The sequence below is a fragment of the Puma concolor genome, chromosome A1, assembly GCF_028749965.1.
Source record: "Puma concolor isolate L17-30 chromosome A1, mPumCon1.1.hap2, whole genome shotgun sequence".
In the NCBI taxonomy this organism is placed as follows: Eukaryota; Metazoa; Chordata; class Mammalia; order Carnivora; family Felidae; genus Puma; species Puma concolor.
The window spans coordinates 101,099,704-101,122,963 of NC_141667.1; the positions used below are offsets into that span (position 1 = coordinate 101,099,704).

The 23,260-nt window shown below is 43.7% G+C and overlaps 1 protein-coding gene across 6 annotated transcripts in view; it reads left to right on the forward strand.

Annotated features, from left to right (window-relative positions):
* Positions 1-22,988, forward strand: part of GCNT4 (glucosaminyl (N-acetyl) transferase 4) — a 31,196-nt gene extending 8,208 nt beyond the window's left edge. For 3 of the 6 annotated variants that reach the window (XM_086698761.1, XM_086698774.1, XM_086698792.1), the window contains exon 2: positions 17,282-22,988. In XM_086698761.1, coding sequence (XP_086554887.1) covers positions 17,282-18,647 — 1,366 coding nt within the window. In that variant the 3' untranslated portion in view covers positions 18,648-22,988. Of the gene's footprint in view, positions 1-1,199; positions 1,385-11,141; positions 13,229-17,281 lie in introns of those variants that run through there. The other 3 variants (XM_086698783.1, XM_086698802.1, XM_086698766.1) reach the window with 3 other exon arrangements.
* Positions 22,989-23,260: the final 272 nt, after the last annotated feature.

Genomic DNA, 23,260 nt, shown 5'->3' on the forward strand with positions numbered 1-23,260 from the left:
AGAAGTGGGGGGGAATCAGGAGTTAGTGTTTAACAGGTACAAAGTTTCCACTGGGGAAGAGGAAAAAATTCTGTGGATGCAGGTGGTGATGGTTATACAACCATGTGAATATATTTGATGCTACAGAACTTAAAAATGGTTAAAATTGTAACCATTGATCCATCCATGTCCCTCTACCTCTCCATCCATCCATCCACCCATCCATCCACCATTTGTCCACACACTCATCCACCCACGATGTCTCCATCATTTATGGAATGGCTTTTCTAGGATAAACTGGGAAGCAGAGACTTCTTAGCACTGATGATTAAAATGGTAAAATTTATATTAAGTATATTTTAACCACAATAAATAACAGAAGAAAGAATATTTTTATGATCATCGACTAGTTCATAAATACAGAACAAGAGAGAAGATATTTTCATAACAAAGTAGTGAACCGGGTCATACTTGGAACACATACTTACAGAAAGACGACAGCAGTGACCCCAGACTTACTGAGATGTTTAAGACCATGCTACTAAAAATGCGTTGCCTGCATCTCCGTATGAGGCGGAGACTTTGGAAGCCTTGCAGTCCTGTGCACTCCCGTTTACCCCCTTGATTCCCGCTTAAAAAAAAGAAAAAACAAATTTTATTTTGAAAAAAATCTCAAGCCTACAGAAAAGTTGTAGGACTATGACAGTGGGCACGGCCTCATTTCCCCTGGAGCAGGTGAATGTGGAAGGCTTTGCTATGGCTTCTGCACCATCCTGCCCAATGGAGAGCCCTGGCTGTCGCCCCCTGGAGGTGGTGTCTGGGTGCAGGAGCCGGTGTGGCACGTTGAGGATGAGCCCAGTCCCTGCCTGCAGAACGGCCCCTGGACTATGGTACTGGGTGCTCCTCTTGCTTAAATGCTTTTGACCCCTTACTGTCATGCAACCTATGTGCCCATCTGCTTTTCCTGCCAGAATGTACCCCACGCAGGAGCTCAGTCAGTCATCACAGTACCCATGGGAGTCAGCACCTTGGCCTCTTTCACAGGTATAAGGAGGCAGGGGACTGACTAGACTGGTGAGCTTCTTAGTGAAGTCAGGACTTAAATTCAGAACCGCTGACTTTAAGTTCCAAACCGGCTATGCTGTAAATAGAGGGGTAGAGCAGGAGGATATGATGCAGAGGGGTCAAGTGTGGCAGGGAAGAGAGGAATGGGGTCAGGCAGGTCAGGGAGGGAGGGGGCGATTGGAACTACTCAGCATGTTTCACCCTAAGTGGCGCTGTTATCTTCCTTGACAGGTGGGAAGCTTGTTACAGATAAACTCACAAGAAGGCAACCTGCCCAAGTTGACTTTCAGAGATTATGTGGCCTTCCCCCTGCTGGTGACCAGAACCATACAAAGTAGAGGTTTGCCGAGAGCTGTGTTGTGTTGTACCTGAAGCATGGTGTGCAGACTGCACGGTTTGTGCCAGTATCAGAGTCACTTTGGTCAATCGTGGAGACTACTTTCCTTCAGATGTTTACCTAAAGCCTCCACCTGCCTCTAGTTTGTTCCGCCTGAGACCTAGAATTTCACGCTTGACCACATACGGATTGTACTGTTGGACAAGTAGTTGTACCTAGTCATTGTAACCTAGTTTATATATTTTTATTTTTTTAATATTTACTTATTTTTGATAAGAGAACGGCAGAGGGGCAGAGAGAGAGAGAGAGAGAGGGAGAGAGAGAGAATTCCAAGCAGTCTCCAGGCTCTGTGCCATCAGCGCAGAGCCCTACGCGGGGCTTGAACTCACAAACCGTGAGATCATGACCTGAGCTGAAACCAAGAGTTGGATGCCTAACCAAATGAGCCACCCAGGCGCCCCCATATGGTAATCTCATTTCCATTTAAGCTTAATCTTGCTTGTGTGTGAAGCTTGCTTGATATACATGAAACATTCCCCTTTTCAAATGCTCATCTTCCAAAGTGCATCTTTGCAAAGTTGCTTAAACATGTGAGGGCTTATTTTTCTCACACGACAGGAATACAGCGTGGATGTTTGCTGCGGCTGGGTCAGGGGTTTGAGGCTTTCAGGGCTGTGGTTGCTGATATTCTCTCAGCCTGCTCTTCATGGTCCCAGCATGGCTACTATAACTCTAGCCGTCCTGTTGGACTTCCAGGCAGAAAAGTGCGTTCTTTGTTTATTTCAAACAAAAACAAAAAAAGGACAAAATGGCGTACCTCCCCCTGAATCAGGTTCCTTTAGAGAACTTGCCCAGATACCCCACAGTATAATATACTGTTATTGACTGTTCCTCTTCAGTGGAGGCTGAAGAAAAAAGCTTTTAGAGGGGCATATTTCTGCCACCAACAATGTAGGGGTTCGCTTGGTAAAGAAGGAAGGGAGGATGGATGTTGGAAAGCAACTGGCCGTCTCTATCAGAGCCATAGATGAAGTCCTTACGTACCGGGTCTGTTGCTGACTTTCAGCTCACTGATCTGTGTCTGTTCTGGTACCAGCACCCGACTGTTCTGATGATTGTAACATTATAATCCGTGTGAACATCTGAAGAGGCTGGTTCTTACTTTTGCATTCTGTACCGTTGGCATGTAAGTTTGCTTAGGTGGTTTTTCACTAAAGTCTTCAACTTCTTTATTACATTAATCCAAAATCTAAACCTTCGTATTGAGGGACCTGTTATCTTCATTAAAACCATTGCTAGAATACATCCTTGTAGCAGATGCCAACTGGAGAGCTTCCTGGAGTAATTTCTAGATTTGACTTTCTGGGGACACTTTCCACGAAATCCTGCTTTGAAAATTCCTATTTGGGCAGAAGTTTTTCGAGCACTGCTGATTGTATTTGTTCCACCTGTTTATCTTAATTTTAAATTCCTGGGCCTTAACTTTGTGGCATCTATAGGCACACAAGCTCTCAGGGCAATATGTACATTGTAAACCGAGAACACAGATCTTACGGAATGGTAGAGTCAGGCCAGAGTAGCTGGCCTTGAATTTTTTAGTGGAAGTAGAGAAGTGTACTGAAGTCTCCAGCTCAGCCCCCCACCGCATCAACAAAACCCAGCAAACAAAGGCGCTCTTCTGAAGATGTAAAATTGAGTGTGTCCAATCCATTCGTAGACAGTGTGGCCTGGCCTTAAGCCATCCCTGCCATCCATATTCTTCATTCACATCTGTTTATCCCCACGCTGCCTCTGTGATGTGGTGACGAACATTAAAGATTCTACTTCAAGTGCACACATGGAAATCAGAGTAGCTGTATCTCTTCTGCTGCTACCTCTGAGGAATTCATTTTGGCCAGTATAAAATATGAAGTTAGCCGTACAATAGCAAATAAGTGCTTCTAGAAATTTCGGGGTGGGCGGTGAATTATATACCATGCAGGCCTTGGGTGGGGAAAGAGTTTTTTTCTCTTTCTAGCACACTAAACATACAGGTAAAAAAAAGACACCGGTGTCTTTCAATTCAGTTCTTCTTTGTAGAAAAAGAAGCCGAGATATACTCAATCCACATTTTACATCTAGAATATTAAATATATTTTTGTTCTGTATTGTGTCCAGCTAAGTGTAGAAGGCAGAGAAGAGAAGGAGAATCTAAGAAAGAATGTAAGATTGGGGTTTATAAAGCTTGAGAGGCAAAGTTCAAGTACATCAATTAACCTCTTTTTTGTTATCTTTTGTATCTGCAAAGGAAGTAACATTTCATTTAAGCTGTTTCCATCCAAGCTAAAATTTAAGAGCATAGATATTTTTGAAATCCACCTTTCCTTTTTTGTTTTTGTTTTCCTGTAGAAAAAAAGCTCTTAATGTTTTGCAACATAATGAGGGTCACAAACCGTTAAAAAATAAACACTTCATTCAGTAGTATCATTTATGGCCCTTTAGATTTCCTGCTAAAGACTTAGCCCTGTGGTTTTGCCCAATAAGATACACAAACAGGGGTACATGGGGGGCACTTGGGTGGTTCAGTCAGTTAAGCGTCCAACTTGGGCTCAGTTCGTGAGCTCACGGTTTGGGGGTTTAAGCCCTGCATCAGGCTCTGTCCTGACAGCCTGGAGCCTGCTGCAGCTTCTGTGTCTCCCTCTCTTCTCTCTGCCCCTCCCCTGCTTGTGCTCTCTCTCTCTCTTTCAAAAATAAATAAACATAAAAAAACAAAAACAAAAACGGGTGCCTGGGTGGCTCCTTCGGTTAAGTGTCCAACTCTTGATTACAGCTCAGGTCATGATTTCACGGATTCTTGGTATAGAGCCCAACAGGGCTCTGTGCTGACAGTGTGGAGCCTGCTCAGGATTCTCTCTCTCCCTCTCCCTCTGCTCCTACCCTCCTTTCACTCTCTCTCCCTCAAACAACAACAACAACAAAGCAAAAAAACCCATATACAACCAGCTTTTGATGTTTGTCCTGTGAACCAAAGGCAACGAAGCCAGAGCAAAGTTGGCCACCTCCCAGTTTTTGTGACTATAAAAAACCTGGCTGAATTCGGCACTTCTTTCGCTCCATTGCTGCAGTCCAGATTTCAGATGACCTTGAGGGACCACCGTCCGGTAAATACATCCTGACGTGGGTTGTTCGTTCTTCCCCCCCCCCCGAAACTAAGGGGCTCCGCTTAAGTTACTGGATGAAAGGATTATCAAGAGGTGGTTGACAAACTGATGTTCACGCCCAGCATTTCCATCCAGACCTTTACTCTCAAAGGTGGTGACCACAGTGTTTGCACTTGGAGGCCAAGCGCTGGGCCTGTGGAGGAAGCTGTCAGTTGTGCCACGTTCTGCCGGCACCCCCACCACATCCCCTTTGGATGAGGGGCGTCCCGCTTTCCTGCATCGAGACCGTGTTAACCCTCTGAGCCCCTGAGCACTGGTAGAGGCCCTCGTTGAGGCTCTTGTGCGATCCCACTGCTGTAGAGTCCTCGGTGCTGCTTTGCTTGTGATGTGGTCCTTAGGGATGGCTTTGCCAAGCAGGGACACTCGAACGGGTCACTGCAGCTTTGTACTGTCTGGAGAAGCATTGCCCCTGAACATACTGAATGGAGAGGAAAATTGTATAGCGTCTGCCATCCATAGTTACAGAAGCTGGTTAGCTGAACGTGACTGAGCAGAACTGGCGACATGTGTCTCCCTAGGTATCTTTATTTTTTTATGAATAATAATTGCATACATTTTTTTTTTTAATTTTTTTTTTTTCAACGTTTATTTATTTTTGGGACAGAGAGAGACAGAGCATGAACGGGGGAGGGGCAGAGAGAGAGGGAGACACAGAATCGGAAACAGGCTCCAGGCTCTGAGCCATCAGCCCAGAGCCCGACGCGGGGCTCGAACTCACGGAGCGCGAGATCGTGACCTGGCTGAAGTCGGACGCTTAACCGACTGCGCCACCCAGGCGCCCCTGCATACATTTTTAATGCAGAAATCTAAACTTTTCAGAAGGCATGTAATACAGCAACGTTTGAATATTTGCCAAAAATCCTAGTGGAAAAGCACAAAAATGACATAATATCATCTAAAAGATAAGGAATTCTTTCGTTATCAGTCTTTCGAAAGATAATGAGCAGGCGGAAGGGAAAAAAAAATAAAAACCTCTAACGATTAACTAGAGTAACTATGTTCCTGTCTTTCAAGATCCAAGACAGGTGTATGTCTTTAGGAACAATATATATACCAGACAGTGACAAAAAAGACCGTTGTCAGGGAGTGAAAAACAAAAAATAATTAGAATGTCAGAATGAAGGAAGCAATGCATGTGCTGTTTTAGAAAAATAAAACTAGGGGCCCTAGGGTGGCTCAGTCGGTTAAGTGTCCAACTTTGGCTCAGGTCTTGATCTCACGGTCTGTGAATCCAAGCCCCACGTCAGGCTCTGTGTTGACAGCTCTGAGCCTGGAGTCTGCATGGGATTCTGTGTCTCCGTCTCTCCACCCCTCCCCTGCTCATGCTTTCTCTCTCTCCCTCTCTCTCCCTCTCTCTCTCTCTCTCTCTCTCTCTCTCTCTCTCAGAAATAAATAAACATTAAAAACATTTTTAGAAAAACAAAACTAAACCACAGCATACAGACTCATTCCTGGTTTTCCCAAGAAACCATTCCTCTTGTGGAGGTCCTGGTAACCAACATTTGCATACCAAAGTTGCTTTCTGTAGCCCTTTGACTTGCCTGTGTCATAGGACCTTCATGATCGCATTGCTGCATAGAAAACCATTATTCCATTTAACACATGGGAAGTAAAGACTTACCCAAGATTAAATGACCTGCCAGGGTGACTTGAGTTTTTGATGGCACAGCCCAGACTACAACTTGGATCTTCTGACTTTGTCCCACCGAGCAACTATTCTGTGCCAGTTAGGTATGTTCCAGGGGCTGGAGGTAGAGCCGGAACAAGGTCTGTCTGGGAGACAGACATAAACAATCAAACAAAGTAACTGCTGCTGTGGTAAGTGCTTGGAAGAAAACAAGGAGTGCAATAGTCAGGAGAAAGACTGGAGAAGGGTGATCGGAGACAACCCAAGGAAAGGATATTTCTATTCTAGCTTGAAGGCCAGAGGTGCCTGGGTGGCTTAGTTGGTTAAGCATTCAACTTCGGCTCAGGTTGTGATCTCGTGGTTTGTGGGTTCAAGCCCTGCATCAGGCTCTGTGCTGACAGTTCAGAGCTTGGAGCCTGGAGCCTGCTTTGGATTCTGTGTTTCCCCCCCTCTCTCTGCCCTCCCCTGCTCACTCTCTTTCTCTCTCAAAAATAAATAAACATTTTTTAAAAATAGCTTGAAGGACAGAAGGGAGCCAGTAACCCCGGGATCCAGAGAAAAATTGTCTGAACATGGGGACAGCAAGTGCAGGGGTCCTGAGGCAGGAGACTAGTGTTCTAGAAACTTTTTTTTTTTTTAAGTTTATTTATTTAGTTTGAGAGAGAGAGTACATGCATGTGGGGGAGGGGCAAATGGAGAAAGAATCCCAAGCAGGCTCCACACTGTCAGTGCCGAGCTGGAAGCGGGGCTCTGTTTTGCTACCAAAACTTAGAAGGCAAGTGTTGCTTAGAGTAGAATGAGCAAGAAAAGCAGAATAGGATGAAGGTGGAGAGGAAGGTAGGGACAGGAACTGGCTAGGCCTTGGGGCCATAGAAAGGATTTCTGATTTTATTCTAAGTGCAACAGAAATCCCAGTGAAGGGTTTTAAGTGTAGGGAGTGGGACTAGGGAGCAGGAGTGGTCTGATTTATGTATTTAAATGATCATTTTGGCAACAGTACAGAGGATGGATTAGAGGGACTTTCCAGGGAGGCTAGTGAGGAAGTTATTTCCTTTAGAGGCAAGAGTGGATGGTAACTTGGCCTACGGTGGAGTGGAAAGGTGTGGATGGATTCAAAACACATTTAGAACCAACAGGGTTCTCCTCCAAGAGACTGGAGAGGCGGCTGGCCTTGTGGTTGACAGCATAAGCTCGGAAATTGGGCCAGAGTTGAAAGTCCTGGCTCCTCTACATACTAGCTATTTATCCTCTGTGACTCAGTTTCCTAATCTGAAAAATGAGGATATTGATAGGGGGGATAAAGAATGAGTAATAGGGATAATAAACCTCATAGGCTTATTGAGGGGAATAAAGAACACAAATAGTATTAGTGCTCAGTGTAGCCCATTAGGAAATGACAGGTATGTGTCCACCGAATCTGGTAGCATGACAATTTTTGTTGACTTTGACCAACAGACTCAGTCGAGGGGGCAGTGGAGCCAGACTGGACTGAGTACCACCATGAGGGTTCTGGATACTGGGGAACCGAAGTCCCCCCTCTGTCCAGTCCTTTGAGGGAGAGCAGTTGGATGTATAAACATGTATGTGGGGCGCCTGGGTGGCTCAGTCGGTTGAGCGTCTGACTTCAGCTCAGGTCATGATCTCACACTCCGTGAGTTCAAGCCCCTCGTCGGGCTCTGTGCTGACAGCTCAGAGCCTGGAGCCTGCTTTGGATTCTGTGTCTTCCTCTCTCTCTGCCCCTCCCCTGCTCATGTTCTGTCTCTCTCTGTCTCAAAAATAAATAAAAACATAAAAAAATAAAAAAATTAAAAAAACCCACGTATGTAATGGAGGAAACATATTCTTGGCATCCCAAGATTGAAACAGTGTTAAATGACAGCTAGGACTCTGTTTTCTCATCTAGAGAAGGAGGACTTTGGACTCAATTACCATTAAAGTCCTTTGTCAGTTTTAGGATTTTGCTTCTAGGTTTCTTCAGGAATTATGGGATAATTAATTAAGCTTTGGTGAAGAAGGCCCAGAAAAGTAAATTCTATTATTGAATTTTTTTTTTCCTACAGAAAAGTATGTTGACCTCAGTTAGAAATTGTTTACTTTTGGGGCACCTGGGTGGTGCAGTCGGTTAAGCGTCCGACTTCAGCCAGGTCACGATCTCGCGGTCCGTGAGTTCGAGCCCCGCGTCGGGCTCTGGGCTGATGGCTCAGAGCTTGGAGCCTGTTTCCGATTCTGTGTCTCCCTCTCTCTCTGCCCCTCCCCCGTTCATGCTCTGTCTCTCTCTGTCCCAAAAATGAATAAACGTTGAAAAAAAAAAAAATTAAAAAAAAAAAAAAAAAGAAATTGTTTACTTTCGATCAATTTATAGACACAGTTCAGGATAGGACTTAATCACAGTATATTGTGAAATGAAAAAAAACAGATAAGACAGTATCTGTATAGTGAAACTTCTTGTTAAACAAAAGCAAGTCCACAAAGGTGTCGTTATTGAAAATGGTCTGGAAGGACAGAAGGTCCACAGAATGCTTTTGCCGGGTGATGGGTTACTGGTGAGCCTTAGTTCCCTCCTTACACTTTATGGACTTGTTCATTTTTTTTTTTAAATGGAAGTGTTGGGGCGCCTGGGTGGCGCAGTCGGTTAAGCGTCCGACTTCAACCAGGTCACGATCTCGCGGTCTGTGAGTTCGAGCCCCGCGTCAGGCTCTGGGCTGATGGCTCGGAGCCTGGAGCCTGTTTCCGATTCTGTGTCTCCCTCTCTCTCTGCCCCTCCCCCGTTCATGCTCTGTCTCTCTCTGTCCCAAAAATGAATAAACGTTGAAAAAAAAAAAATTAAAAAAAAAAAAAAAAAGAAATTGTTTACTTTCGATCAATTTATAGACACAGTTCAGGATAGGACTTAATCACAGTATATTGTGAAATGAAAAAAAACAGATAAGACAGTATCTGTATAGTGAAACTTCTTGTTAAACAAAAGCAAGTCCACAAAGGTGTCGTTATTGAAAATGGTCTGGAAGGACAGAAGGTCCACAGAATGCTTTTGCCGGGTGATGGGTTACTGGTGAGCCTTAGTTCCCTCCTTACACTTTATGGACTTGTTCATTTTTTTTTTTAAATGGAAGTGTTGGGGCGCCTGGGTGGCGCAGTCGGTTAAGCGTCCGACTTCAACCAGGTCACGATCTCGCGGTCTGTGAGTTCGAGCCCCGCGTCAGGCTCTGGGCTGATGGCTCGGAGCCTGGAGCCTGTTTCCGATTCTGTGTCTCCCTCTCTCTCTGCCCCTCCCCCGTTCATGCTCTGTCTCTCTCTGTCCCAAAAATAAATAAACGTTGAAAAAAAAAAAAATTTAAATGGAAGTGTTTACTTTTGTAAACGGAGAATGGAAAAGCGTTTCTTTTTCCTTTTTGAGATTATAACCTGTTATTAGTGGAGGAATTGTCCTCCGTTTGTATTGTCTTTCTGGACCAATCAGGCCATTCTTATGTTTTGTATGCTGTTTATCTACTCACAGTCAGATCATTATTTGCTTTGCCGTCTTCTAGAACAATGAGAATGTAAGGTCATCTGAGCAAGAAACTGGCCTTTCTGCTTTTTTTTTTTAACTTGTTTTATTTTTTATTTTTTTAAATTTACATCCAAATTAGTTAGCATATAGTACAACAATGATTTCAGGAGTAGATTCCTTAGTGCCCCTTACCCATTTAGCCCATCCCCCCCTCCCACAACCTCTCCAGTAACCCTCAGTTTGTTCTCCATATTTGTGAGTCTCTTCTGTTTTGTCCCCCTCCCTGTTTTTATATTATTTTTGTTTCCCTTCCCTTATGTTCATCTGTTTTGTCTCTTAAAGTCCTCATATGAGTGAAGTCATATGATGTTTGTCTTTCTCTAATTTCACTTAGCATAATACCCTCCAGTTCCATCCACGTAGTTGCAAATGGCAAGATTGCATTCTTTCTAATTGCCGAGTAATACTCCATTGTATATATATACCACATTTTCTTTATGCATTCATCCATCGATGGACATTTGGGCTCTTTCCGTACTTTGGCTATTGTGGATAGTGCTGCTATAAACATGGGGGTGCATGTGTCCCTTTGAAACAGCACACCTGTATCCCTTGGATAAATGCCTAGTAGGGCAATTGCTGGGTCATAGGGGAGTTCTATTTTTAGTTTTTTGAGGAACCTCCATGCTGTTTTCCAGAGTGGCTGCACCAGCTTGCATTGCCACCAACAATGCAAAAGAGATCCTCTTTCTCCACATCCTCACCAACATTGGTTGTTGCCTGAGTTGTTTATTTTAGCCATTCTGACTGGTGTGAGTAGTCTCTCATTGTGGCTTTAATTTGTATTTCCCTGATGATGAGTGATGTTGAGCATTTTTTCATGTGTCGGTTGGCCATCTGGATGTCTTCTTTGGAGAACTAACTGTCTGTTCATGTCTTTTGCCCATTTCTTCCCTGGATTATTTGTTTTTTGGGTGTTATGTTTGATAAATTCTTTATAGATTTTGGATACTAACCCTTTATCTGATATGTCATTTGCAAACATCTTCCCCCATTCTGTCAGTTGCCTTTTCATTTTGCTGATTGTTTCCTTTGCTGTACAGAAGCTTTTGATTCTGATGAGGTCTCAGTAGTTAATTTTTGCTTTTGTTTCCCTTGCCTCTGGAGACATGTTGAGTAAGAAGTTGTGGCCTTTCTGCTTCTTTAGGGACTCGTAGGGTGCTGTGGGGGTGTTGAGGAAATGCATCCCGGCTGAGTCATCCTCCCACGAATGGTCTTACTTGAAAACTTTCTCTCGGTTTGGTGATGAGCATGTCATCAAGGGGAGAATCAATGACCTTATTGAAATCAAGGAGCTGCGGTAGAAGGACCTTAGCTTATTCAACTACATCAGGACTTTTTTTTTCTTTTTTTAATGAATTCATCTTTATATCAGTGTACTTAAGTGACAATTCTTCTTTGGAAAACTTTAGGAAGAAACAAAATCCTGATATTTCTAAATCAATAAAGTCTTCAAATCCTATTTTTCATACTAACATGTATGGATATTATGTTTAAGAATTCAAAGGTGGCCCACAGAGGGAATATTCTTCATGTGGAGAGAAAGCTTTTTAAACTAGGTACTAATTCTCAGAGAGCCTGAACTCTCAGTGACTGACTGGTCACTACCAGAACAAGTAAATCAGTAAGTAGTCAGTGACGGGATATGAGACAAGAATAACTGCCGTCAGAGTTCCGTAGGATGAGCTGGCTTTCTTTTCCTTCGATGGATTCCATGGCTGGAAGACTGACTACTCTCATCAGTAGCACCTGGCTTGCCGCTGCCTCTGCCTGCAGGAATAGAATGAGCTCCTCCCCCAGTGTCCTTGCAGGCTGATTCTCCAGGTATATAATCCCTTAAACTGGGCAGAAGGTCTCAGGACTTGGCGATTTTATGTTCATCCCTGTTTCAGTTTTAGGACGAATCAGTAAGACATAGTAATGAGAAATTTCAGTCAAAGACTAAAACCATTGTGGAAACCTTTATGTTGTAAAAGACGGTATTACCTAGAAGGTTAAGAGTACCTCTCTGGAGCAAGAGTCTCTGGGTTCAAGTTCCACGTGATGGGGATCCTAGCTCACCTTGGGGGACTTTCTTAATTACCACATGTTTCAGTCTCCTGTCTTGTAAAGAACCATAAAAGTAGTCCCTACCTCACTGACCCAATGAGGGGATTGCGTACATGCAGAGGGCTCAGAACATGGCCCCAGGTAACACCTCTTTGTTCGGTGACTCTTCATTAATAATAATGATGGTATAAAATTAGTAAGGGGCACTACATGGAGGCATTCAGGTATTAATTCTAAAACATTGCATTTGTGTCAGAACTTTGGGGGGAAATAGAAAATAGATTTGAAAAAATAGGACAGTAAGCCATAGGTCTTGGGCAGGATCTTTAAAGAAGTCAGGAGGAGGAGGGTAGCTTAGGCCAGGTGAAGATGTTGATGAAGATAAAGCCACAGCCCGCATTGGCCAAGTCACCGTCAGGACTGTGTTAAAGGGCTTTGCATGCGTTACCCCACTTACCTCAAAATCCCACAGGTAGTTGCTAGTATTAACGTACTTCTACTGATGTGGACACAGAGATGTGGAGACGTTGAGCAACTTGTCCAGGGTCCAGGCGGTCGGTAGGCTGTTCCTGAGCTGAAAGAGGGTCTCCTCTGAGCTGAAGTCCTGGCTGTGTGGCCGGAGGGTGAAACGTGTATCGCAGGACCCTGCGTGGCTTCTGCTTTTTCCAGCTCAGCCCCTGAGCAAGGGCTTAGCTGTCGGCTGCTCCCTTACGATGTTTCCACCTCCTACTTTGGCCAGAAAAGAGAAGGTCAACACTGTCTGCATTTCCGCGCATTCTGTGTAACGTACTAGAAAACCTAGAAAACTAGGAAAAGGTTTGGAGTCAGGCAAGCTGCACACCTCTGCGGGGTGACCCCGTTCACATGCCGGGTCTCCTGACCCCTCGCAGCTGCTCCCCGCAATTCAGGAGGGGATTTGTCGTTCCCGTTTTGAGATAAGAAAACTGGGCTTCAGAGGTGAATTCGTTGGATTCAGCGTCCCTCCAGGGATTCAAGCCCAGCTCTGGGGCATCGTGAAGCCCACATACTTTTTCTTCTCTCCCAAGTGCCCCCCTCTTGGACAGTCCTGGGTTTTGAAACTGCTGATTTAAGGAGAGTCCGTGGACGAGCTGCTAATGGCTGTGGCCGCTTAGCCCTGACTACAGTTCTAACCACTTAGCTGAGTTCACTTTGTGTGTGCCTGCTGTTTCTTTTAAGACTGTAATCAGCCCCTGGAAGGACTGGGAATAGAAGATGGTTTGGGGGAAAGGCTTCATTCAGCATCTTTGTTGGGCTTTTATTGAATTATCCAAACAGCTTGTTTCCGCTTCGCTACAGCGATATCATGTCCTTTCCAGCCCTGTCTTCATCGCTAGGAACTCGTACCTATGTGGCAGTGAACTTGGCAGCGGGCCGGGCTTCCTTATTTGCCTGGGCAGGTGGGTGGGCGCTCATTTGTATTGTAATTGTAAGACCACTTCCTGGCAGCAAAACCCCAGCCTGCTTCCTGCTCAGGGCCTGTAACAGGGAAGGAGCCAGGGTGGGGTGTTTGCAGAAGGTGGCCTTGCTGCCCTAGTCTCCTAGGAACCATATGGCCGGTAGAACTGGCAGTCTGGCACCCGCCAGCTCTCGTGAGCCATCAGGAGCTCGTTTCCATCCTCCAAACCTGAGGCTCGTGGGGACTCGTGAGTTTGGGCTGCCGCTGGCAGGGAGGGGAGGAAGCGCCACAACGGGCAGGTGCCCGCCACCCCCACCCCTTGCCCGCCTCTGCCCTCCGCAGCTCCTGACCGTGGATGTCACACACAGGTTCTGTCCAGGAAACAGCAGAGCCACGGTTGGAAACTGTGGTCTCTAACCTCCTGCAGGCTTTTTGTGCCCACGGATGTCCTGCTGACTTCTCACCAAAGCTGGGAAGAGGCCCACAGCCCTTTTCAGGATTTGACAGAAGCTTATTCACTTCCCCCTTTCGGACTTCTCACGTGGGGAAAGGAGTGCATTTTTTTTTTTCTTCCAAGATTTTATTTAAATTCCAGTTGGTTAACATAGAGTGTGGTATTGGTTTCGGGAGTAGAATTTAGTGATTCATCGCTTCCATATAACACCCGGTGCTCATCGTAACAAGTGCCCTCCTTAATGCCCATCACCCATTTAGCCCATCCCCCCCACCCAACAGCCCTACAGCAACCCTCGGTTTGTTTTCTGTCCTCAAGAGCCTCTTATAGTTTGCATCCCTCTCTGTTCTTATCTTATTTTTCCTTCTCTTATGTTCATCTGTTTTGTTTCCTAAATTCCGCATATGAGTGAAATCATGTGGTATTTATCTTTCTCTGACTAATTTCACTTAGCATAATACACTCTAGCGCCATCCACCTTGTTGCAAATGGCAAGATTTCATTCTTTTTGATCGCCGAGCAGTATTCCATCGTATGTCTATACCACATCTCCTTTCAGTCAAAGGAATTTCTGGCCATGGTAAGCAAGGGGAGGGGTTTTACTTTGACCTGGGACAAGGTGGTATTGGAGGGCTGCTCAGATCCCTTGACATCTAGGGCTGACCCGTAGACATATGAGCTCTCCTCCTTAAAGATGCCCAGAGGAGGAAAGGAGAATCAGACAGCCAGATGCCTGGGCTGTCCCACTTCCCTCCCCTCGTTCCTTTAAAATTAACTCTCGTCCCGGCTGGCGAAGCTCAGACGTGGAACCAGAACCAGTTCCCACAGGACTTCTCACAGCAAGCCTACCATGTCTCCCTTCCACACATGCCCTGCCACCTGCCCTCTGTGGGCAGGCAGCCACGCCCGCTAGCCCAAATCGAACCGACTAGGCACCAGGCTGGAATCAGGAAGTGTGTGCTCCAGGTGTTCTCAGGAAGGACAGGGGAAGTGTGGGTACAGAGGAGCCCTTGAAAACGGGTGACAGGACAGGGAGCCAGCCTTTGCCTTTTTATGTAAGTGTGAAGATGATAGTTAAATGGTACATCTTAAATGCCATGATAACTCTGGAAGACTTTGCAGACCTCTTTAGAAATGTAAGGAGATTTTTTTCATTTTACCACTATGGTATCAGGGGGAACTATTAACTGATGCTAAGTAGGGATCCCGTGGACCGGAAAAGACAAAGCAAAATTTTACTTTGGGTAAGATTCATTCTCATTCTAGCCATTTATGTACGCTCCTTCCTATGTATGAGTAATTGCCATGAACTAGGACCATGATGAGATAGATTGATTTGGGATTGATGAATCTTCTGAATCAAACTTTATCACAACACCTGCTTCTAAACATGTGCTCCAACTTCTGAAGAAACTTGTTGCCCTGTGCACGGGGAGTCAGTTTTCCCACGCTCTGTAAGAACTGGCAGGAACGTTGGCTTTGAGCCGGTGTGGATAGAACCCTACGCGTTTTGCTTCAGAGGAGAAGCCTGAGACCTAACAAAGGGACCCAGAGCCATGAGCCTAACGGGGATTCTGTGACCTGGGTGCTGATTCAGCTAATGAGAATGGAGAAGAAGGGATGGAATTGGGCGTATTTATGAGATGGCTTGTTAATGTGGACGTGAGGGAAAGGAAAGAGTCATATGACCCTCCAGTTTCAAGCCTGGGTCATTGAATGGGTGGTGTCACCATAAACTGACACAGAAAACACAGGCGAGGTGAAGATGTCAGATTCAGTTTTGGACTCAGCTGGGTGCCTGTGGGCTATCTAGTGGAGATGTGGAGATGTCCGTCAAGCAACTGGATGTTCATGTCAGAAGCTTGGGCAGCAGGTGAGGACTGGAGATAAAGGTGTTGGCAATGTGTGTGTGGACATCAGCATCCAGAGGGCTAGGGAGAGTGTGCACGAGAAGAGCAGTGAGCTGAAGTAGGGCGCTGGGGAAACCCGAGGAGAGGTTGCGAGGTGGCTGGGGAGGACCAGGTTCTGCAGGACAGTCTGTTGTCCATAAGGTGTTGTTCTGTAACGAGAGTGATTCAAACAAAGTGAGTGAGGGCATGACCTTCCCAGGAGAGCTAGTTCAATTCATCTGAACTACAAAAATAAATGAGGTTCAGATTGCTTGTTAATTCTAAGACACTTGGGAACAATGATTATGTCCTCATCTAAGATTTATTGAGATGTGTTAGGAAATTGCACTTGGGGCCCTCAGACCTCCCAGTTCTCAGGATTTGAACCTCTTTGAAGCAGCTCTGTGAACTCAGCTGGTCCTCCTGTCCTCAAGCCTTGCAATAGCACTTTCTGGTTCCCCCCTTCCTGCTGCTCCCAAAATAAACTCATCTGTGCCCTCACTTGATTAGCCTGTTTTTATCTGAAAAAAAAAAAAAAAGTGGTATAATCATTTTTTAAAATTCAAATACAAAAGGATATTCACGGATAAGTACATCTCCCTCCTACCCGGGCCCCTAACCCTCCACCCTCTCCCACCCCACCCTGGAAAGCAGCACCCATTCCCCATGTCGAGTCTCCATAGTATCCTTCAGGAAATAGCCAGCCAGCTGCCTTTTCATAAATAAAGTTTTATTAGAACACAACCATGCCCTCTCATTGGTGCGTTATCTGTGGCTGCTTTCCCATTCCAGTGGCAGAGTCGAATACTTGTGACAGGGAAAGAAAAGTTTGCCAACGTGTGCTCTTTTTCTGTAGATACGGTTTGTATCATCTTTTTTTTTTTGACACACATGTGAGTGCACTAAACACAGTTATGCATTTCGCTTATTTCCATTTCACAGTATATCCTGGAAATTGTTCCACATGGGCACATGCAGTTTTGTCTCCAGCTTTTTCACATAGTATGGATGTAATTAATCCATACCTCAGGTGGCAGAGGGGATAAGGGAGGGGGTCTCTTCTTATAAGGGCACTAATCCATTAATGAGGGACCCACCCTCGTGTTCTAATTACCTCCCAAAGCCCCGCCTCCTAATGTCATTACCCTGGGGCTTAGCTTTCAACCTATGAATTTGGGGAGGGACATAAACATTCAGTCTATAGCAGTGGGGTTCACTGGGCTCTTCCCGTCTGACTTCAGATCTATATCTAATAAGGATCTGAAGGCAGAATCAAGATGGATGTTACTTTCAGGCTCAGTGGGCCATTTGCATCTCTGATGACCCCTTGATGACCTCTAACTCTGTAGACCTCTGCCCAAACCAGAGTAATCTCTCCCCAAATACTCTAAGTAGAAATGCAGATGGTGAAAGTTACATAGTACCTATATTTTAGGCGCTTACATTATTTGCCTTTATTTGGTAACCAGTGTCTCTCAGAATTTAGGTATAGTTAACACAGCATACCACAAAATACCACCATTCTGTGTGTTCTCACTTCCTGATTTCTGGATCCTCTTGTAAGGGTGAGAACCTTGTTTTATTTACCCCTGGGCCCAGCCTTCTGCCTGGCATGTGGAAGGTACCCAGTGAATGTTGATTGAACTGTACTAGTGGCCTCTTAGTTGTCTTTCTCTTATTCCACCTGAATTGTTCCTTTTCCTTCTTACAGAATGAAGACATTCAAATGCTGTTTTAAATACCCAGCACAGCAGAAAGTTTTCGTCTTATTTTTAACTCTATGGCTGTTCTCCCTGTTGAAGCTTCTAAATGTGAGGAGACTCCTCTTCCCTCAAAGAGGCATTTACTTGGTTGAATACTCCCTGAGTACCTCACCTTTTGTAAGAAACAGATACACCAATGTTAAGAATGAAATCAGGTATGAAGTTAACTGTTCAGGTGTCTATGAACAGGCACCTTTGGAAATTGGCAAGAGTCTGGAAATAAGAAGGAGAGAAATCATCGACTTGGATGATGAGGATGTCGTGGCAATAACCAGTGATTGTGACATTTATCAGAACCTAAGAAGGTACCATCAAAAGCCTGTTTCAAGGGAGGAGAGAAGCTTCCCGATAGCCTATTCTTTGGTTGTTCATAAAGACGCAATTATGGTTGAAAGACTAATCCATGCTATATACAACGAGCACAATATTTACTGCATCCATTATGACTATAAGTCACCTGATACCTTCAAAGTTGCCATGAACAATTTAGCTAAGTGCTTCTCCAATGTTTTCATTGCCTCCAAAATAGAGACAGTACAATATGCCCACATTTCCAGACTCCAAGCTGATTTAAATTGCTTGTCAGACCTCCTCAAGTCTTCGGTTCAGTGGAAATATGTTATCAATCTGTGTGGGCAAGATTTTCCTTTGAAGTCAAACTTCGAATTAGTGTCAGAGCTGAAGAAGCTCAATGGGGCAAATATGTTAGAAACGGTAAAACCCCCTAACAGTAAAATGGAAAGATTCACTTACCACCATGAACTAAGACAGGTGCCTTATGAATATGTGAAGCTACCAATAAGGACAAACATCTCCAAGGAAGCCCCCCCTCATAACATTGAGATATTTGTTGGAAGTGCTTATTTTGTTTTAAGTCGAGCGTTTGTTAAATATATTTTCAACAACTCCCTCGTTAAGGACTTTTTTGCCTGGTCTAAAGATACGTACTCACCTGATGAACATTTTTGGGCTACCTTAATTCGGGTACCAGGAATACCTGGGGAGATTTCTAGGTCAGCCCAGGACGTGTCTGACTTACAGAGTAAGACCCGCCTTGTCAAATGGAATTATCATGAAGGCCTTTTGTATCCCCGTTGTACTGGCTCCCACCTTCGAAGTGTGTGTATCTACGGAGCAGCGGAATTAAGGTGGCTTATAAATGATGGACATTGGTTTGCTAATAAATTTGATTCTAAGGTGGACCCTGTCTTGATTAAATGCCTGGCAGAAAAGCTTGAAGAACAGCAGAGAGAATGGATTACTTTGTCTTCAAAAAAGTTATTCATGGCTAAAAGTCCCATAATCACATCATGATAAAATCATGACAGAAAGAAGCTATCTGATAAATGGAGCTAATATGGAACTGTGTGCTATACTATGCCCACTACCACGTGAGCTTAACCTTCTCATAGTTGGAGAGGTGTCCAAAATTCCACACATAAGGCAAAATGACCTAGGCTTTGATGACAATAAGACTGCACTTGGTCGGGTGATCTTTATGTTTGTTTTTCCTTGTAATCTTATGGAGCTAAATCAGAGATCGAGTCATATGATGCCCTCAAGGCTTACCCTAATCACACTTAATACTTTAAGTTTTCCACATAGCCATCAGGATTCTACCGAAAAGGTGTCGGCGTGTGCGATAATCACATAACTTTTTAAACCACCAGTTTCAGAGTACTGTTTAAGTGTAGTGACCAACTCTCCTCTTGTCTCTTAATTCAGCTCCCTAGACTTTTCTGAACCTTTAGAATATTACCCGGAGAGGGGTACCTGGGTAGCTCAGTTGGTTGAGCGTCTGACTTTGGCTCAGGTCAAGATCTCATGGTTGGTTCATGGGTTCGAACCCCTCTGTCAGTGCAGAGCCTGCTTGGGATTCTCTCTCTCCCTCCCTCTGTCTCCCTGTCTCTCTGCCCCCTGCCCTGCTCATGCTCTCTCTCTCAAAAATAAAAAATTAAAATTAAAAAAAAAAAAGAATATTAGAAGGAGAAACCACTACCTCAGGAAAGCTCAAAGAAAGTCCAGTTTCTTGTTTGCCAAAGCATAATTTACCTATTAGTGCCTCAGTCTTTCAATTCGGAGTCACAAGACTCGGTCACTGGGGCATTTATAGTGTATGAATGTTGGGGAGGTTGGGTGGGGGGGAGGGGATTGGGACAGGTGGTGCCTGAAGAGAAACAAGGGGATTTGCAGGATTTTTGCATCATCGTACACAACAATTTCATGAATGGTCTCCTTTTTTTAGTTCAATTATTTCTTTAAAACACATTTATTGATGAAAAATAAGAACTTGGTTAGTAGTTCAAAATGTCACACTCCTGAACGTTAAACCTAAGTCTTCTAGTTCATAGATTATCATTAAAAGTATGGTTTTTTTTTTACAGTGGAATTGTTATAATTTTGTTTTATGGAACCATTAAGCTAAGAGCCACTGAATTTTCTCAAAAAGATTGTATAAAATATGACAGCTTTCTAAATCAACTATTATGGTCATTTAAAATTCTTGCTTACATCTCCAATAACTATCCAAATAGAATCTAGACTTAAAATGATAAAACCTCTAAGTTCACTGAAGTCTTCTCAGCTTAGATACAGAGAGAGAAAACGTTAATTTTCTTACGGACATAGCAAGAATTTTCACTAATGGTATTTTGTAAAACCTACTCCTTAGAAAACTACCACAACGAATCAAATATACATCTATCTCAATGTAGCTATGTTGTGCTTGAGTTGCAATGGGACAGGAGCAGAGTCCTGAGAACAGGCTGGAATATTTTTACGTCTCTTGGGAAATCATGGAGCTCATGTAAAAATTTCTTCCTGATCTTATGTTTCAATGTCGGCCGCAGAATCTATGTATTTAAATATTTTCTAAAATGTCTGTGTTCTCCATGTGAAATGCACTTTGCTTGTTTTCAAGTATATGATACTGACTGCCAAGCGGGATCACTATTCTCCCTTTCTTCTTCTCTGGAACTCATTTTTCTTCCTCTCCCCCCCTCCCCCACTCCAAATTACTTCATTCTTCAGAAAACTGTGACCAAGCCCCTGTTCTTAAAAATAAGTCACCCTTGGACAGAGCCAAGTTCTGCAGAAGATACTTAACCATTTATTAGCATGTGTGACTGTGACAAGCTAAGTCACTTTCTATGAGCCTCAGGTTTCCTGATCTTTAAAGTGAACACTTGGATGCTTACCCTGGCTTCCTCACACGTGTGTGTGTGTGTGTGTGTGTGAATCAACTGAAATATGTGAACTGGTTTGAAAATGGAGACAAACTATTGACAATAAATATCAGAGAGTAGTCTTATTACAAGGCAAAACAGAGATCCAACCCCATTGTGAAACTTAACCCTTTACCTTTTCTGGAAAACCTCTGAAATATAAAAGAAGCCACATTTGCAGGAGCAACTTCTGTAAATGAATCCAGGTACAAAGAAACCCCTGTCACCACATCTGGGGTTCTTTTTAAGCCAATATGATTAGCAGATTGATCCCGTGTCTTGGATGGAGGTTAGGGGTAGAAATGTTTTTCCTACCTTCTAGTCTTAAATACACAAGTTCTCACAGACAGCTTGGTTTTTATGGCTTTGGTCATCAGAATAAATGTAAAGTCTGAAAACTCGATCTCCTTGTCCCGTGTCTTGCCTCTTGGTGACAAATGATTCTATCCCCTGTTTATTGGGAAATTTTCCAGTTGTTAATCACTTTCACACCATATCCACATGAAACATGCCACCACAAAGAGATGACAGCACGTTGTTTTCCCCAGTGACACATTTCCCATGATTCAGTTCAACATTTCAGGGGGCTTGTCTGGTCATCTCTTTTGCCTTGGGAATCCTACAGTTTCCTTATAGGCCTTCAAACCTCCTTCAGACCTGACTCTCCCCTAAAACCTTTTGGTATGATTTTTCCTGCTCTAGAGAATGTTCTACAGTCTGTGTTTTATAATCATTCTTTGCATAGTATTTATTGAATCTAGATTCTAAGTTGTTTGGCAATGAGACCAGGACTTGAAGTTTGTAAGTTGTATTAGATATTAGAAAGAGCTACTAAAATATATCTACATTATGTGAATAATCTACTCTAACATTATAATATTTAAAGATCAATGTTGCTGCTATTTTTAATGTTTTGGCTATTCTAAGTAAAAAAAAAAAAAATATATATATATACATATATATATATGTATATATATATATAATGTTTAAATTTGCAGAGTTAAATATGAAGATTTCTCTTGCCTTCCAGAATGTGAATATTATACATACATATATATATATATTTTTTTGACATATTTCCTGAAAACAAAAAGACAGTCTTCTTTGTGAATGTAAAGTGAATGTCCTATGTGTATGTTACAGCTGTTTGTGTTATTGTTTTTTACCATTTTTGAAGAGCATATTTCCCATTCTGTGAGTTTTAAATAGATTGGTATTGCATTTTGGTATTGTGCAGCTGGTAGATGTTAATTCTCTGGTATTATAAAATAAAAATGTGCTCCAAAAGCCAAATCCCTGGAATTTATTTTTTTAATGTTTATTTATTTTTGAGAGAGAGAGAGCGGAAGATGGGCAGAGAGAGAAGGAGACAGAGGATCTCAAGCAGCATCTGTGCCAACCACAGAGAGCCCAATGCCGAACTCTAACTCACAAACCACAAGATCGTGACCTGAGCCAAAGTCAGACGCTTAACCGCCTAGCCACCCAGGTGCCCCCAAGTCCCTGGAATTTATATTTCCTTTCTCTGCCTGTGCTGGCTCCTCACAAAGACTCTTTCAGTTTATGACACTTGTCCAGTATTTGAAGAGCAAGTTAATTTCACTCAGAGTAAAAGAATTCAGCGTGTGGATTATACACAAAATATGGGCACACAAACTTGAGTTGTTTTCCAGGATCTCTGTCTTCATTCTCCTTCAGACTGACTTCTCCTCCAAGATTAATTATCTAGACAAGTATTCGTGCCTGCTTGATGACTTTATGGATTTTAGTTATTTTTTTTAATTTTTTTTAATGTTTATTCACTTTTTGAGAGAGAGACAGAGAGACAGAGCATGAGTGGGGGAGGGGCAGAGAGAGAGGGAGACACAGAATGCCAAACAGGCTCCAGGCTCCGAGCGGTCAGCACAGAGCCCGACGCGGGGCTCAAACCCACAAACCGTGAGATCATGACCTGAGCCGAAGTCAAACGGTTAACCAACTGAGCCACCCAGGAGCCCTTGGAAGTTAGTTTTTAATACAGTAGGTTGAGGTTCTTCATCTCAGGTTCTTCAGTTCCTGGAAAATCAAGACTCTTTTTCTGTCTCTACCAGGACTCCTGCCTTGGTGTGAGTCCCCTTGACTGTGGTTCCACCCGGCCCTCAGGCTTGGTTGGCTGCTTATTCCTGATGAACTGCCCCTCTCTTCTGGATAATGCCATTCCCAGCCCTACTAAGCTGAGGACTACTTGTTGTTGCTGATTGCTATGCCTTCCAACCACTCTGAAAATCCCAGTGGCCAGTTTTCCTCTGTCACCCTTTCTAAAGCTGTAACCGTCACCAACCTCCCTAGCTGGCAAGGAGTATAAATGTCATTGTCACAAATCACAATCTAGCTCAAGGAGTAAGGCCATTTTGGGAATTTTCTACATAATAAAAATTAAATCTACTCTTAACCTATGGTTAATTCTTTGTCTTGCCAACCTGGACAACCATACAAATCCACAGCAATGTCATGGAAGGATTTGGACTTCTTTCAGTAGTGGTTGGGGGTGGGGGTACTCGGCATCATATTAAAGACCCATAGGCTTGATTCCTAGATAATTAGTTCCATATTTTTTTGTTCCCTTTGGGGTCTACAAATCTACATATAACCTAGGACAACTGGCTTCTCGTTTCATGAAACTGATTATGGGGACACCCTGGCAGGAGAGAGAGCAGATGATTG